The 18,231-nt window shown below is 41.1% G+C and overlaps 1 protein-coding gene across 8 annotated transcripts in view; it reads left to right on the top strand.

The window, feature by feature from the left end:
- Nucleotides 1–16,868: 16,868 nt before the first annotated feature.
- DNM1L (dynamin 1 like) overlaps nt 16,869–18,231 on the top strand; it is a 48,468-nt gene continuing 47,105 nt past the window's right edge. For 3 of the 8 annotated variants that reach the window (XM_081083687.1, XM_081083684.1, XM_081083683.1), the window contains exon 1: nt 16,870–17,098. In XM_081083687.1, the coding sequence (XP_080939813.1) occupies nt 16,997–17,098 (102 nt within the window). In that variant the 5' untranslated portion in view covers nt 16,870–16,996. Of the gene's footprint in view, nt 17,099–18,231 lie in introns of all 8 variants that reach the window. The other 5 variants (XM_081083685.1, XM_081083682.1, XM_081083681.1 and 2 more) reach the window with 3 other exon arrangements.

The following is an 18,231-nucleotide window of genomic DNA, read 5'->3' as shown; positions in this document are numbered from 1 at the left end:
GGCGGGGGACACAGTATTGAAAACCAATGTTTTAATGGTAGGTTTTGGGGAGGTACAAGATAATTGAAGAGAGCCTGAGCATTCCTTTCTTGTTTATCTTTCTGGGGAATCATAGTAGACAAAATATAATTCCTTGTGACTAAGGCTGCTCTTCATTATATTGTAATTATGATTAAAATCTCACATTAAGCTGGCTATTTAACTTAACCCTTTTCTCTAACTAGATCTGTTTTTCTGTTTTTCGCTTTTGGGGTTTTTGTTGTTGTTGTTGTTGTTTTTACCCTGTTATGCCTCAAATGTTATCACATTTAATGCATCGTCTAGAGATCCACAAGAATGACCTCACTATCCTCTGCCTTTGGGGATTACACCTTTTTGAAAAATATGTATATTTTTATTGATTTCAGAGAAGGGAGAGGGAGAGAGAGATAGAAACATTAATAATGAGAGAGAATCATTGAATGGCTGCCTCCTGCACCCTCCCTCCCGCACTGGGGATCAAGCCCCTGTCTGCAGGCTGATGCTCTAGCCACCAAGCCAAATCAGCTAGGCCTGGGGATTACACCTTAAATGTAGAATAGATTTGCTCAGACTTGGAGATTTTCACTCATCTATTTAGGCCCTCTTAAGAAAATGTGAAACATTTATTTTTCTGTGAAGGAGCAGATAAACTAATTATGGCTGACATGATTGGGTTGCCTTCTTCCATGAAAGGAATACCAACCATGATCATTTATATTAAACCAAATACTTGGAGCCAAAAAAGATAAAAGGTAACTTGTTCCTATTAAATCAGGGGCAGACTTAAAAATATTTTACATTGCTTCTCTTTTCTAGTTGCCGTGTGTGTGTGTGTGTGTGTGTGTGTGTGTGTGTACACAACATGTGTATTCATGGGTGGTTATTGAGAAGGTTAAACTATAGCTATAGATGATGCTTTTGGTTTTCTTAATCTCAAGAAGAGAGAAGCAATAAAAATATGGAATGATTACCAGGGGAAGGTGACTTTTGTAAATGTGGATAGAACAATGGAAATATAAGGGCCAATTAGAAGATCTGTTGGCCAGATTATTTTTGAAAACTGTTTTGAGCAGCAGGAAGACTACACTTTCCCTTTCAGTGAGTTCTTCTGGAGTGGAAGTTGTGGACAAATTTTGGCTCAATAAATATCTATGTTATTTAATTTAGATTATTGAAAGAATATTCATGAAGACACTGTTTATTATCATGCTCTTAATATTATCTTTAATTTGATAAAAAAAGAAATATTATTGTAAGAAGAGAACTTTTAATTATCCAGTTACCAATTTCACTCCCACCCCTTGTTCTGTAGCGAAGCACAAAGAGAAGCAATGAAGCAGCCTTACCTGTTTTTGCTTAAATAATCACTAATGCTTTTATTTGGGGATAGGCAAAGGAATAAGCTTAGTCAGCCATTTAGTAAGCACTCAACTAAACCAAAAGACCTCAAAGTATGATTGGTTACAAGAATAACTTACATCTTTTGCTTTCTGAGACACCTGAGCAGTCAGGACGGATTGAACCTAAGAAGGTAATTGGTTGCTTTCCTATTAAAGCCAGCATCCCATCGTGTAGGTCTTACAATTTGTTTTCTCTAAGTTGATGCTTTCCAACTCATCTTTTCTTTAAAGTTAAAAAATATTTCTTTGCTAAAAACTGCTGTTCATTATAAAACATTCCAATTTTTTAAACTTAAATTTTGCTTTATTGAAAGTCTACCATTTAGGATATTTAAGTATGAAATGTAGTGCAGACTGATCTCCAGGTTTTAAGTGGGACTCAACAATGAAAACTGCCACCAGCCACTTTTGTAATAATGGCATCTATCATGCTGTCATGTATGCAAGCAATAAAACTCTTCAGGGTATGTTTTTATACTGAAATCTTAACATGAATGCCCCTAGCCACATTCTAGAAGAGAATTCACTTCTAGAAATGATCATGTAACTCATTGCCTGGTATAGGGAAGAGAAAGTGTGTGTGCTTGGGGGTGAGGGTTGGGGGGAGTGGGCATTATTCTTTGGATTCAAATAACTATCAAAACCATTTTACTTCTGCAATGGGTATGGATAATGAAACAAAGCACATCTGCACTACTTTATCAAGCAACATCTCATTTTTCATGAAGTTTAATAACATACCCTTGGTGTACTTATCTTCACTGGGTGACGTACCCTCATTTTTTTAAATACACCATTTTTTAACTTTTTAAGAACTAGTTTTTTAAATGTGCCCTGTCCCCATCTATAGACAAACATTGGATTTTTTTTTTTAAGAATATTTACTGTAGTCCTCAGTATATTACAAAAAACAAAAAACTTCATAGTACTTCAGGGTTATTAAGGATTCATTAATGCCTTCTAAAAACCTTAAATCAAACATACTTCTTCGAGTTTACAATTGCGGTTTATTTCTTTTTGTCTACTCTGTGGAACAGGGTGTTTAAATTCCTTTAAATTTTAGATCTCAATTCTGGTTCTATTCAAAGCCTTACATTCTTACTCTGAGCATATTGTCTGTGATAACTCTGATAATGATCTTTCTGGGCTGGATCCATCCCGAGGAAAAGGCACGAACAGGAGCAAATAAACTTCTAAGGAACAAGGTCTTCTTCATATTTTCTTGTTTTTGTTTTTGTAGTTACCTTTGCTATAATAGAGAAGATTAATTAAAATTTCCTTCATCACGTGATGTTTGTGTGAGCCGGTCTAAGCACATGGTATTTATAAGCTAAAATTAATTCAAAAGACAAGAATGTCTTAATGTTTTCATTGTTAAAATTTTGTATTCTTCAAGAATGTATTAATATAAAAACTGTGGCTAACTGGTTCTGATTCTCAGGACTGGATTGATATCCGTAGTGGACCATGTTATTTCCTTATTCTCATCCAGTTTTAGTTGAATCAAATTACTTTTATTTTCATATTCCTCTCTACTATAGATTCTCCAGATTTGGAAAATACATAAAAACCACTAGATCTACTTTTAAAACTCTTTCTGTGGATTTCTGAGTATATGTATTATGTAAAAATATTGTTGATTTCCAATTCTGTTTTTTTCATAGGAACAAAATTTTTATAGAAACTGTTCTTTTTAGTTTAAATATTTTAACATAAATTACTCCCATGAATTTTTAGTATAGTTCATTCTTATTTATGCCCGTATCCATGTCGTGAGATGAAAACTTTGCTTTTTTTACTGCTATAGTAGAGAGGAATAAAATTAGGAACTGAAGCAAGCAGGAATGAGCAGAGAGGTGGGCAGCAGAAAGAGGCTGCTGGTCTCCAGATCAGAGCAGTATGTGTTAAGATAAGAGAAAAATACTTACACTGCAGAAGGGATATAAAATATAAATTTACATAATTGCATATTGAAGGGATTTATTGCACCCCAGCCTTTCACCTTGACCTCTATATCATTACTTTCTTTTTCCTTTAGGCTATAAAAGAAATAAATTTATTCTATTGGGCCATTTTTAGTGCTGTTTACTGAAGTAGAAAAAAATATCCCTTTAAAGTCCATCCTGGTCTTTTACTTCTGGACTGAACATTTGGCAGAATATAGTGTCTTTTCTGTGATTTGAGATGAAATAGCACATGCCTCGACAAGATCATTTTTAACTTGTTGGGGTTACTGAGTTACCTAATGGTTATCCCTTTCTAAAATTCATTGTAGATTGAATTAGTGAGATTAGGTAGATTTAGTGATAAATTAATTCAAGAAATTTCATTGTAGCATATTTTAATAAGTGACTACCAAATACATAGAGTGATATATATGTAGTTTTGGGGGAGAGGCATAATAATCTGTAGGGACCATTATGATAACTGAATTGCATTATATGTTACACATTATATGGATGTTGGAATGTATCACTTGGGGGGATGGGGGGGATGGGTCTCCATTAGCAATCATGTCTGTATATAAAATTGTCTTCTGTTTTTATTTTACCAAACTAGCATTTCATTTTGTGAGTGACAGTTGACTGATATTTTTGAGTAAGTGTGATCTGGTTTTGAATTGTTGACTGATCAGTTTGAAAAGGTATGTTATCAGAATTTTAGAGTTAACTCAAATGTGAAAAAGTATACATAAAGGTAATTTTTCTTTTCTAGCTATGTGAATGTAAATATGAATGCAGATAGTGTATATATTGTGTAACATATGTATATTTGGTCACAAAGGTGGGGAATCAGAAACATTGTAAAATTAAGCACTTTAATTCCTCTTAAATATTAAACATTTGTATCTTGTAAATAAATACATCCTTAAATGAATTCTAAAGACTTAGATGTTATTTCACCTAGGATTATATATGTTCAGTTCACACAAATTTTGGTTGGTTCTTCTCCCTCCCACCACTGTCAGATATGCAGCCAGGGGAGTCTGTTAAAACACAAATCAGATCATGTTGCTTCTCTACCCCAGTCCCTTAGGCTCCTCATTTCACCCAGAATAAAAGCCACCATCCTTTGAGCAGCTTCACTAGACCCTACATATATCTCCCCCACCTCCACCCTGTACCATATGTCTCCTTGCTTTTCTTTAACCAAGCCCACTACACTCCAGCCTTAGAACACACACACTACTGTCCGTTCCCTCTTCTTGCAGTGCTCCTTCCCAAGGTATCTGTGTGGTTGACACCTTTGCCAATTTAAAGTCTTTGCTCAAATCTCACCACCGCAATCTCACTTGACCAGGCCTGGCATCTTAGATTCCAACATAACACTCCCATTCATCCTTAATCTTATTTTTTCCCCCATAGCACTCATAATCTTGTAACAAATAATTACCTATTTTTATGTTTGTTTTTATTGTTTGTCTACACTTACTAAAACATAAGCTCCATAAAGGTAAGGATTTTTGTGTTTTGATCACTGATGTCCCCATTCTCATCATAGTGCCTGGCACATAGGTAGGCACTCAATAAAGTACTGACTGTAAAAACTAGGTTCTATAAAAGGAAGAATGTTGTGGGTACAGACTTTTGGAATAGTGGTTGGGAGTAAAAGAAAGCAACATTTTCTATAGCTTAGTTGTTTTCATAAACAAAGCCAGATTCCTAATTAAGGGTTTAAAAACATAGTCAAGGATTTCCTCAAATCATAATGGTGAAAACCTTAGTCGGTCTTTGCATGATGGAGTCTTGCTTTAAAAAAAAAAAACAATCTCAACCCACGCTCACCAGCATCACCACCACCACACCTGGACTGCGAGGAAATCAGAGGCAGCTGGTCCCTGTTCCAGAAAAAGCCAGTGGTGCTGAAACACACGTCCTGAGGAAGTGGGTCGGAGTGGACATGACCTGGGGTTAGAAGATGGGCACTTGGTCTGCAGTTTACTCTCTTCCAGAGGAAGTGATTCATGCATTGTTTGGGTCCTGCCTTTCAGTAAAAACAAAGCCAGGTGGTTTTGTCTCAGAAAAGGAAATGCTCTGAGGTTAAGACGTCACCACATAGTCCAGTTATGGTATTTTTCACAAGATACAGTATTTTTAGATGATCACTTAAATATATCGTCATCATACACTGAGCACAGCTCTGAGTTGCTGATTCTGGGAGCTAAGTGAAGTCCAAGTCTGTGGGCAGAACTTCATGATGCTACTTGTTGGGGCTTTGAGTTGATTTCAGGGCTTGTGTTCATCTTCTACCAAAGAGTGCAGGTGGGTCTCCGACAAGGACTTAATAATTGTGAAAGCTGATTAGTAACACAAATTTTTAATTCTGCTAAAAGTCGTATTTTAAATATATTTTTAATTGATTTTTTACAGAGAGGAAGGGAGAGGGATAGAGAGTTAGGAACATTGATGAGAGAGAAACATCGATCAGCTGCCTCCTGCACACTTCCTACTGGGGATGTGCCCGCAACCAAGGTACATGCCCTTGACCGGAATCGAACCTGGGACCTTTGAGTCCACAGGCTGATGCTCTATCCACTGAGCCAAACGGGTTAGGGCTAAAAGTCATATTTTAAATGTATGGGTTTCCTTTTTAAATCCAGAGATACAAGGAAGTCCTAAATCAGGGAACTTTTGTCAAAAATTCAGGGTCGAGAACTGAATTCTAATCCTGTCTCACCTGGCGCTGTGATCTGGGCACATCATTTTACCTCGCTGAGCCCCGGTTTCCTTACTTGTACATTATTATTGTTGGACTAAAATTTAAAATGATGAGAATTGCTAAAGTTCCTTTAGGCTCCAGTAGTAGAATATTCTTATTGTTTCTATTTTTGTTATTCATTGTTCCCCTGATTCCACTTGCCTTCTTAAAAACCTGTATTTGGAATCATATGCAAGTATAATTTCACTGTATGTATAATCACTTCCTTTTTCTAAATGTTCTTCACATGCTTTGTTAACATAGTGTTGTATGGAGAGTCTGCTCTCTGGCTTTTCATCCGAAGGTTCTGATCACTCAGCTGAAGCCCAGAGGTCCTGGAAGGACAAAGGAGGTAGCTGGTGGGCTAAACATTCGTGCTGATACACATATAGAAGTCCCCTATGCAAGAGTCAGTTTTTATTCAGGCTGATGGGCTGGGCTGACTGTCAGGTACGGCATTCTAAGTGCTGCATTAGGCACTGAGAAGGCATTTGTAGAGGCCACCTCTGCCCTGGCTGACCTCCCAGGGGTGGAGTCTGATTCCTAACCCCCAACACACTTACTGGTACCGTCTACCTGTAAAAAGGCCATGTTTAGCCCTGTAACTTCACTTCCATACAGTTAAGGATACCATTAACCAAATTAAAAGACAAAATGCATATTGAGAGAAAATATTTGCGACATCCACGACAAAGCTTATTTTTCATAATAAACATAAAAAGTTCTTACAGATGAATATTTTAAAAATGCAATGGAAAAAGGCAAAGAATATGAATAGGTAATTCACAGGAAAAGAAATATAAAGGATCAATATGTGCAAAAATTCACTAATGATTGGTTTTTTTAACCTATTAAGTTAAAAATATAAAAAATATTGATACTACCTTAAGGTGGGTATGGGGAAATAGGTATACCCATATACTTTTGCTAGAACCATAAATGGCCACACCAATATCTATTCAGATTTTAAAGATGCATACCCTTTGACTTAGCAATTCCGCTTCTAAAGAATCTACCCTACTGAAATACTAAGAAAAGTATAAATACAACCATGTATAAAGATATTTTCTGCAACATTATCCATAATGTAATAAATTCAAAGTGATGTATCATCTACCAAGAGAAAAACTATTAAATTATAATCCTTATAAGAGCATGCTTTGCAACTATTTGAAAGAATATTTTGGGATTTTTATGTATTGATATGGAAGATATATAGCAATGAGTGAAAAAAACCTATAATCTCACTATAAGTGAAAAAATAGAACTATATGTATGGTGTGATCTAATTTATACGTTTGTCTCAGAGCAGTGAAAAGTATGAACAGAAAGAAGCTACTAACAGTGCTTCTGATCAGGAGAGAGTGATCGGAGGTAAGGAGCCTTTCATATTTTGCATTATTTATTTAATGATATTGCTATGGACCAAATTGTGTCTCTCCTCCCCCCCCCCCCCAAATATACTATATATTAAAGCCCTAATACCCAGTGTAAGTGTATTTGGAGATAGGGTGTGTGAAGAGGTAATTCATGTTAACCAGTCATAAGGGTGGGGCCCTAATCTGATAGGACTAGAGTCCTTGTAAGAAGAGGAAGGGACTCCAGAGGGCGCTCTCTCTCCACACGTGCATAGAACAAAGGCTATGGGAGGACACAGGGAGAAGGCAGCCATGTGCAAGCTGGGAAGAAAGATCTTACCAGAAACCACCTTTGCTGGCACCTTGATCTTGGACTTCCAGCCTAGACTGAGAAAATAAATGTCTGTTGCTTAAGCCACCCAGGCTGTGGTGTCTTGTTATAGCAACATAAGCAGACTAATGCAGATATGTAGAGATTTTTATACTCTTATTCATGGATAGTCTTTGTTGGGAGAGGACACCTCTTTTTTTTTTTTTAAAGCAGATATTTAAAAATCCCACTTTAAGAACAAGCTGAACCCACAACTTTTCCAATATTGCGTCCATCAGAGTTAGGCTGCTGTACTAATGAGGATAATTAACACCAACTGTTGCAACAGACCTCTAAGTCTTATTCAGAGTGATTTATTGTTCTTGTGACATGTCTAAAATGTCTTGGCAGGGAACTCTATTCCATGTACACACTCAGGGGCCCAGGCTAAGGGTTGACCATCATGCTACCTCACTCAACATGAGGCTTCAGAGTTTGCCAAAGTGGAGGAAGGGAGCGAGAGGGTGAGCAAGGCTTTTCACTGACCCAGCTCAGAAGAAACACATGCCCCTTCTGCTCATGGTGACTGTAGAACTAGTCACATGGCCCCAATCAGACTGCAAAGGAGGCTGGGAAATAATAGCCATATGAATAGTTAGTGACTAGCAAATGTTCTTGTCATACTCCTTATCATGGATTGAATTGTATTCTCCCCAATAGGTATGTTCAAGTCCCAACCCCCAGTACCTCAGAATATGATCTCATTTGGAAATAAGGTCTTTACAGAGCTAATCAACGTGAATTTCCTTTGAATTGAAATCCTTCTTCTGTCTCCTTTTCAAATGAGATCATTAGACTGAGCCCTCATCCAATCTCTATATATAAAAGCCTGATATGCAAAGTGTCCCCTTGGGAGTTCGACTGGGAGTTCGCTTGCTTGCTATGACGTGTGCTGACCACTAGGTGGCAGCGCATAATGAAGGAAGGCCCTGGCGGGCAGCTGGTAGCCGGGGAAGGGAGGCTCCAGCCAGCAGCCAGCAGCTGCTAGGGACTCTACCCACGCATGAATTTTGTGCACTGGGCCTCTAGTATCTTTATAAAAGGAGGACATTTGGACTCTCTTAGAGACAGACATGCACAGAAGGGTGACAATATGAACACATGCAGGGAGCAGACTGAGACTGGATTTACGCTGCCACAAGCCAAGAAACACTTGGGCTCAACAAGAGCTAGGAGAGGCATGGAATAATAGATTCTCCTCCCCAGCCCTCAAAAGGAACAAATCCTGCTGACATATTGATTTTGGATTTCAGCTTCTAGAACTGTGAGACAATGCATTTCTATTGTTTTAAACCAAACACTCTGTGGTACTTTGCGATAGGAGCCCTAGAGATGAATATACTCCTTTATCAAGTTTGTGCAGAGAAAGATTTAATACACTGAATTAAATCTGGTAGAGTGACCAGGCTAGGCATTCAGAAATTACTCCCCAAGCAATTGGAGCACCAAAATTACTATTACGTTTGCCACGGTCAGACGCTTGCTCCCAGGATCTCTTCACGTCAGCCACTATCTGAGAATCGGAAAGCACCGTTAGAACCATCAGCTCCAGAGCCATGCATGCCACCCAGGACCTCTGCACAAGCAAAACGGATGCCTTGTGTAACTCTACGTCCTCACAATTTAGTTCAGAATTGAAATCTTGCGTGAATGCGTCTGTTTCATGGAATTAAGATTACATCTAGAACACTTAGTTGCAAAGATATTGGAAATGTATTTTTTGGCTTTTTAGCTTCTGAAGCAAACAACAAAACAAACCGCCACCACCAACAACAAACAGCTCACAAGGAGGAGATTGAAATATATTTTGAACAAGCCATTCTGTTTTATTTTTCCTGTTATCTTTTTATTTTGTGGTTTCCTTAACATCTTCTGTCTCCTCTTATTGCCCATTCTGCCCTTGGCTATTTTTTTTCTTTATATTCTCTGCACTATATTCTTTAGTGCCTCTGGTCTAAATTTGTCCAAGGGTCTCCATCTCCATTATTATCACCCTGGTATACATTACCATCATTTCTGACTTGAATTACTGCCACATCCCCTATCTGGTTTCCCATTCTCCCTTACCTCATTCCAATTCAGTGGGACGAGGGGTGGGTGACCTTTATAAAATTCATGAGGTCATGTGTCTCTGCTCACTCTTCTGCTTTTCTCCATTACCATCATTTCCAATTCCAATTCCTCACTCTTCTGAGTTCCCTTCTGACTGACCAGCTATTAGCTTTGTCGCTTCCCATGCCCTCACAGACCCTCCTGCTTGATACTTAGCCACACTAAACTATTTAAAGTATCCAGAATGTATCATTTTATTCCTTCATCTTCACTTCTGCACACGCTGCTGAGCTCTGACTGGTTTGGAAGCTCTTTATCTTCCTCTTTCTTGGGTCAACTCCTGTTCATCCTTTAACCCAGGAAGCCCGGGCTAGATCCTTCTATGTGCCGACCTCAGTTACACTATCATTTTCGTCTTGAGAGGAGGGGATGAGAAGAAAGGAGAGTTGAGCAGTTTGGAGGAATGCCAATAAATGTGTTTTGTTCTCCTTTCTATCTTTAGTGCTTAATATAGTATTTAATGCCTGTTCATCTGTTTTCATTTTTATTTTTGGTTTTGCTACTGGTGTGACTAGAGGCACACATTTAAGACTGCTGTCTGGATTTTGGCTGCATCATTTTCTACATTTGTATTAACTTGCTAGTATTGCTAATGCTTTTAAAAAACTTTTATTTTGGTTGTAGGTCACATCCTTAGTAGTTAGTTATATTATTCCCATTTCATAGGTCAGGGGGTGGGAGTAAGATTTTGCTTCTTTTTTTTTTTTTAAATATATTTTATTGATTTTTTACAGAGAGGAAGGAAGAGGGATAGGGAGTTAGAAACATCGATGAGAGAGAAACATCTATCAGCTGCCTCCTGCACACTCCCCACTGGGGATGTGCCCACAACCAACGTACATGCCCTTGACTGGAATCGAACCCGGGACCCTTGAGTCCGCAGGCCGACGCTCTATCCACTGAGCCAAACCGGTCAGGGCAGATCTTGCTTCTTAAAGAGGATGATTAACTCAGAACTTTTATTCTCATCCTGTACTAGTTCTAAAATAACAACTTATTAGTTTAGTCTCCGACTAGCCCAATGAGGTATATTTAATATGCAAAATATTTATTCATCCACCCATCCATTTAGTCAAACACTCAGGAACTGAAGAGGAATTAGGATAAATAAAAGCCACCAGAAAGAAACAAAAAGTCAACTGTTGGGTAAACCTTCAGACATATTACATATGCTATGCTTAGTACTGTGTGACAGACTACCTTAGTCACTGATTTACTGTCACTGATGTGTGTTATCATCCACCATAATTTGTTCTTAAACCTCAAATTGACTTACGCTGCCCACTACTGTTTGGATGAATTGCTGAGGAATTAGAGAGTGAAGATGTTCAAAGTCTCTACTAGACCTGGCTGCTGAAGAGAGACATGCAGGGCAGATGCCCCCTTTGCTTACCAGTGTACCAGTGCGCTTCTGATACACAAAGCTAGCTTACCGGGGGCTGAAAAGCTGTACGTCCCTCAGCATTAAGTGTGAGCTAATGGAGTTGGTGTAGGGAAGACAAAAAGGAAGCCGGAAATACGGAGAAAGGAACTTTGAAGGGCTTCTAAGAACGCCAGAGAACATGTTGGGAACCTAGAATGCAGTTGTAAAGAAAAGAGGCTACTGAGGATCCCCGGAGAAAGGTTAAGGTAGTTTAAGACTGGGATGTCTAACAGATTTTCAGTTTTGGGCATTACTGTGATGTAAAAATCACTATTATTTCAAACAGTTAAATATGTCACATGTTGGAGGGTGTTCCATTGGTGAATGCGTGTGGAACAAAAGGGAAAAAATTGTCTAGGGAGATGCAAGGCTCTACTGCTGTTTTATGTTTTACTTTCAATTTTATTTTGTATTGGTTTTCGGTGTACAGCTGAGTGGTTAGATAATCTATACTTTACATAGTGTCCTCAATATTTCCAATACCCAACTGGCACCATACATAATGATTGCAATATTATTGACTATATTCCCTGTGCTTTACCATCTCTGTGACTATAACTACCAAATTGTGCTTCTTTTTTTAAAAAAATATATTTTTATGGATATTTAAAAATATTTTTTATTGATTTCAGAAAGGGAGAGATAGAAACATCAATGATGAGAGAATCATCGATTGATTGCCTCCTGGGGATTGAGCCCACAACCCAGGCATGTGCCCTGACCAGGAATCGAACCGTGACCTCCAGGTTCATAGGTCGACGCTCAACCACTGGTGCCACGCCAGCTGGGCTTTTATGGATTTTTTAAAGAGAGAGGAAGGGAGACGGAGAAACATCGATATAAGAGTGAAACATGGATCGCTGCCTCCTACTGGGGGAACTGAGCCCAAAACCCAGGCAGGTGCCCTGACCAGGAATTGAACCTGCAACCCCTCATTGCACAGGACGAAACCCAGCCAATGGAGCCACACCGGCCAGGGCCAATTTATACTTCTTATTCCTTTCAGCTCTTTCACCCAGTCCTCTGAACACCCTCCCCCGTGACAACCACCAGTTCACTCTCTATGAAGACTCTCCTACTCTTTTTTTTTTTCTAAATATATTTTATTGATTTTTTACAGAGAAGGAGGGAGAAGAATAGAGAGTTAGAAACATCGATGAGAGAGAAACATCGATCAGCTGCCTCCTGCACACTCCCTACTGGGGATGTGCCCGCAACCAAGGTACATGCCCTTGGGACCTTTTAGTCCGCAGGCTGACGCTCTATCCACTGAGCCAAACAGGTTAGGGCAAGACTCTCCTACTCTTAATTGTGTTGTCACACTGCCCTCTAATGGGCTGTTGGTATCTCACCGGATTCAATTGCTGGCTTCTGACCACCTGACCCACTCCACCCTCTGCAGACAATTTCCTGCACCCGTGGACAATATTTGAGCTAATTGATTAAAGCTGTTTATCATCGTTGCAAAACACTGGCAGGTTCCAAAATATGACAAAGAGGTATTAAGACATGGATAATGGCAGCTTGACTAAGACTGATGATCAAAATGTTGGCATAAAATTAATTTGAATATTTATGCTGTAAAAATCATCTGAATGGTCTTTTGCAAGAACTATTAAAATTTTCTCAGTTTCTAATTTAATTTAAAATGAACTTTCTCTTATTAAGGATTTTAAGTTAGAGCAAAGTCAGCCTGCTCCCTAGCAAAGTAACATGGCAATGGCAGCTCCTCTGGTGAGGAGTCCTACGCCAGGCCAGTCTAATATGTTTTGGCAGGTTTGAATGAAAATCTTAGTTGCAGTTGTACCCATTGCTTAAATCCTTGCTATTCCAGATTTTCCAAGTAAATAAAAGGACCCCCGACCCCATGCTTATTAGAGTGGTATTAGGTAGCGAGCATCATACTAAATAGTGGGGATAAGCTAAATAGGACAATCACTTCTGCCCTCAGCGAGGTCACTGCTGGCTAAGGAGGAAGGGCATGTTACTGTCATGTGCACAGTCCCCCCTCCTGTTGGAAATGGGTCTCCCTGGCTGAGACCCATATGCCTAATAGGCCATTGATAGCTATGTGTTGAATAAATGAAGGAATGAATGAAGAGATGAGGCAGTATGTGTAGAGGTTAAAAGCTGGACAAATAGCCTCCTTTGACCCCAGCTCTGCCACATCCTAGCTATGTACTAGGAAATGTATCACTCCACCTAAACCCCTGAAAAAATTTTTTATGATGAATAAGGAGTCTATTTTACAAAACAAGTTATTCCACTTGGTAGGAAATATGATCCCTGAAGACAGTGACTCACATCATTATAGCTCCATAATGAGAGAGAAAATTCTCTGGTTTACTTGCTTGGGTGATTCATCCCCCGACTGATTGCCTTAACCTGGTACGGTAGGCAGAAATATGGCCCCTGTAACATGTCCATGCCCTAATTCTTGGAACCTGTGAACTTTACATGGCAAAGGGACTTTGCAGATATAATGAAAGGTACACACTTTTCAGTAGGGAGGTTGTCCTATGTTATCCAGGTGGGCCAATCTAATCATGGGTTCTTAAAAGCAGAAAACCTTTCCTGGCTGTGGTCAGAGAGAGAGGTTCTGACAATAAAGGGTCAAGGAGATGTGACACGGCTAATTTTGAGGATGTGGGAAGAGGGTCAGGCGCTAGGAATGTGAGCAGTCTAATCTGGAAAAGGCAAGGAGATGGACTCTCCCGTGGAGACTCCAGAAAGGAATGCAGCCCTGTGATACCTTGACCTTTGCTCAGGGAGAGCAGAGTTGGACTTCTGACCTACAGGCTATCAGTAATACATTTTTGTTGTTTTCGGCCACTAAGTTTGTGGTAATTTGTTAAGGCAGCAATAGGAAACTCATACACCTGGGGAATGGTGGAAACCTAGTTTCAGTTCCTCCCCAAATTCACTCAACCTCATCTGCCCAGCGGCAGCTTGCTCAGTGAGATCCCAAGCAGCCTCCACCTCTACCTGGTCCTCTCATTCACAGGAATAAATTGATTTGAGGGAATGAAGTAGATGATGATGGGGTGGGGGTGGGGGGATGATGATGGAGAGAGAGAGAGAGAGAGAGAGAGAGAGAGAGAGAGAGAGAGAGAGGAGAGAGATGGTAGAGATAATTCTGATGCTGCTTGAGCCCACGTTTCCAGTTATTTTTGAGGCCAAGGTCATGCTAGCCATGTGGTTGTACAAGTTAAGTAGCTCCTCTTTTTGAGTCCATTAGTTTGAGTTAAATTTCTGTGACCTGCAACCAAACAGTTCTGCCTAAATCATAAACCTACAGTGAGAGAGGGATGGCTGAGGGAGGAGTTTGTTTTTTTTAAAGCCTTTGGAGACAGCACCTGATAATGCTTTAATTTGATTTCATAGCAACCCACTGAGAAACACATTATCCTACTTTAGATGAGAAAAGTCATACTTACTGGCTAAGTGCCTTTCCCACAAGCAAGAGTGTTCTGAACTTAAAATGGGAAAAGCCAAATCAGTTTGCTTTGTCTCCAGGGAAACACATTGCACATAGAGTATCCTGCCTTATGTTTTTGTTTTTTCTTTAATGTTATCAAATTAGAGCCACTCTTTTTCAAGGCCTCACCACTTCCCATTTCTCTATCCTCAAACACTTTAATAAACTCAACGCTCTAGTGTCTAAACAAGTACTGGACAAACCTGCTTAAACATAATGTGGTGGTACAGATAGAACTTTTGAGCACTAGCTATGTGATCATTCTTCCTTTTCCTTAAAAAAAACAAAAACAAAAACAAAATTAAAAGCAGTCATGATTGTTCCTGAAGCATGTTAATAGAAGGCACTGGTTGTTCCATCACACAAGATATTTTATCATTTAAATTGAAATATGTAATGTCTTGTAAAATTCATGAATGTCTTTCTTGTAATATATCTTACGCTTGCTCTTTTAATTTTGCCATTAGCAGTTAGGGAAAGACTGTCTATTGGTGCCACAAATAAGGGAAAAGGTTTTAGTGGCATCGTTTTTGCCCCAGGGCAGCTTGCCCCTATGAAACACTTCCTGGTTATGGTCATGGAGTGTTGCCATGAGCCTACCCCCTCTTCGGTCTGTTTATTTTTTTTGTTTTTTGTTTTTTTTTGAGTTTTGAAAATGTTTTCTCCCTTTGTCTCTGAAAGTTTTGTTTTTAAGAAGAATCAAAGAAGGAATTGTTCATAAAACTTGATAAGATACCAAACCACCACCAGTGGACCTTCAGGTCTTAGTTTCATTCATTTGTTCAAAAGTATGTATTGAGTACCCACCATCAAGCATGTTCCCCAGGGCGCCTGTGGATGGCTGTGCTGGTGAATGGAATCTACTGACGTTGTGTAGCGCACAACTTCCGCACTGCTGGTGGCCCTGGCCCTTCTGGGGATTAAGCCTAGTGACTTCTAGGAGGTCTTGCTTGAACTTTCCTCCCTCTTAGACTATATGCTCCATAATACACCCAACTATAGGACTACCCATTGATTTATAATGGTCCTCTGTTAGACTGTAAACTCAAAGGGGTTGAGATTTCGACTCCCTTGACACTTTCTAGGGGCTAGGGATACATCAGTGAATTAAATAATAAAAAATCTCTGGCTGCTAGCAGCTGACAATGTAGTAAAAGTGAGAGAGCGTAAACAAGTGTTGCATGCTAGATGGAGATACATGCAATGGAGGAAAGTAAAGTAGGAAAGGGTCTTTCTCCTCACCTACTTTAGATCTTTGCTTAAATGTCACCGCTTATTTTTTACTGTGAGATAGGAAACCTTGGAGGCTTGGAGAAGAGAGATACTATCTGCCTAAAAAGAAAAACAACATTTAGGAATAGAACAGTAGGCACACTTAGCAAAAAGCTAGTAAGGCAGTTATCAGATCTCCACTTTGTAGGGAATCAGGCCACACAGCAAATAACGTTTTACACCGAATATAGAGAACTAGGACTCTGCCTTTCCCCTCTAAAACTCGGACACTTTCTTCCTGAACACGTTTTTACAAAAATCCTGGAGAACCGTGTTCAATCCGGGCTGGTTTTGTTGTTATTTTTGCAAAATAGCACCCCATGCCGTCTACTATCAGCCTCCAGACCTTTTGCACCTGGCAGGGGTGTCTGAGGCTAGGAGTTAGTTAAGCCTTTCCAATCCGTCCGTACTGACATCTTGGGTAATCAAGAGGTTCAGCTGTACTTAACACATATTCGGCATTTCCCCACCCAATACGCCTCAAGCACAGGCATAAATGCATTCCTTCCCTCCTACTCTCCAGGCTTCACTCCCTAACCTTTTGAGAAGAGCCTGGAAATTAACCCAATAACAAGCATCCCTCTCTCTCCGGCTCCGGATCCGCCCGCGCCGCGCAGCCTTCTGGAAGCTGTAGGCACTGGCGTTCCTCCGCTGCAGAACTACAACTCCCGGCAGGCTTTGTTCCTGGCTCCCTCCCTCTTAGCACACGGCTTGCCGGGAGTGGGCAGGTAGCAGCCGGGCGGTCACCAATGGGTGCCGGCTCCCGAGGAGAGGGCGGAGGAGAGGAGGAAGGAGGCGGAATCTGGGCCCCGGCCCCATTCATTGCCGCGGCCCGCCGGGCGGGGGTCCCGTGTTCTCGGAGTCATGGAGGCGCTAATTCCTGTGATCAACAAGCTCCAGGACGTCTTCAATACCGTGGGCGCCGACATCATCCAGTTGCCTCAGATAGTCGTGGTGGGGACGCAGGTGAGAGACGAGGGTGCCGTCCGCCCAGGCCACAGCCCGGGGCGCAGGCCTGGTCGGGGCTGCGGCGCGCACGCTCCCGGGCGGCCTTGGCGGCCTGTGGGGCGAGGGCGCTGCTTGGGGCCGGGACTGCCTGGGCTGTGCCGCGCCTGCCGCCTGGGCTGCCTGGCACCGGGGCTGGACTCGGGGCCTGGCCGGGAGGCGAGGGGCGGAGCCGGCGCGGCGGGCTTGGCGGGTCCCAGGGGCGGGGTGGGGTAGGGACGAGCCGGCGGGCGGAACTGGAGTCCTCCGGGGCCGGGCGCGGCGCTCCCCGCGGGCCGCTGCTTCCAAGGGCACTTGGGGGACGCGCGGTGCGCGCGGGGCGCACTGGCTCGCGGAGGGCGGCCGGCCCCTTCTCGGCTGGTCTCAGGGCCGTGGGCTGTTTGTTGTCCTTCCCTCCTCGCTGTGCGGAGGGGCTGCGGGATCCGCGCTGCACCCGCGTGCGGGCGGGGCTGGCAGGGCCGCTACTGTGTAGCACCTGAGTGTTCTCTGCAGGGTAATCTGTCCCTGCCAGGCTTCGGGGACGCCGAGGCGGTTATAAACACAAATAAAAGCCAGACACAAACACACACACCCGAATGAGTGTTAGGAAGGATTGCTCCATTTTTCTGCCTAGGGCGGTGGTTTTTGTCTTGCATCTGAATTGGTCATCAAGGTTCTCTGGTCTCTTACAGGTAACAATTTTTTATATGCAGTTATGAAGAAATAATGGTATTTCTAGAGTGACAGAGAAGTGTAAGCTTCATTTTTCTCTGCCTGCTGCTTTTCTTGGTTGAAGAGGAATCAATCATAGGACATTTATGAGAGTTCCGAGAAGCGCATTTTAGAATTACTTAGTATATTGATTTTAAATGCTTTCATTTCTTAGTGATCTTTTCTCTAGAGAAAAGGGACGGTTTCCCGGTCATTTTCCATGCGTTGAATCGCTACATCTTGCTACAAAATTAAAGTGTAGAGTGTAAGTATTATGACAGGGAACTTAATGTTCAAACTACTATGTGTATGGAGTGTATTCAAACACTGGAAACCTTGGAAACCATAGACATCCTATACTGTGTGTGTGTGTGTGTGTGTGTGTGCGCTTTAAATTAGTTAAA

Source organism: Myotis nattereri (genome assembly GCF_964212035.1).
Source record: "Myotis nattereri genome assembly, chromosome: 2".
NCBI classification, from domain to species: Eukaryota; Metazoa; Chordata; class Mammalia; order Chiroptera; family Vespertilionidae; genus Myotis; species Myotis nattereri.
Note: the sequence above shows the minus strand (reverse complement) of the source record. Positions and strands in the feature narration are given on the sequence as shown.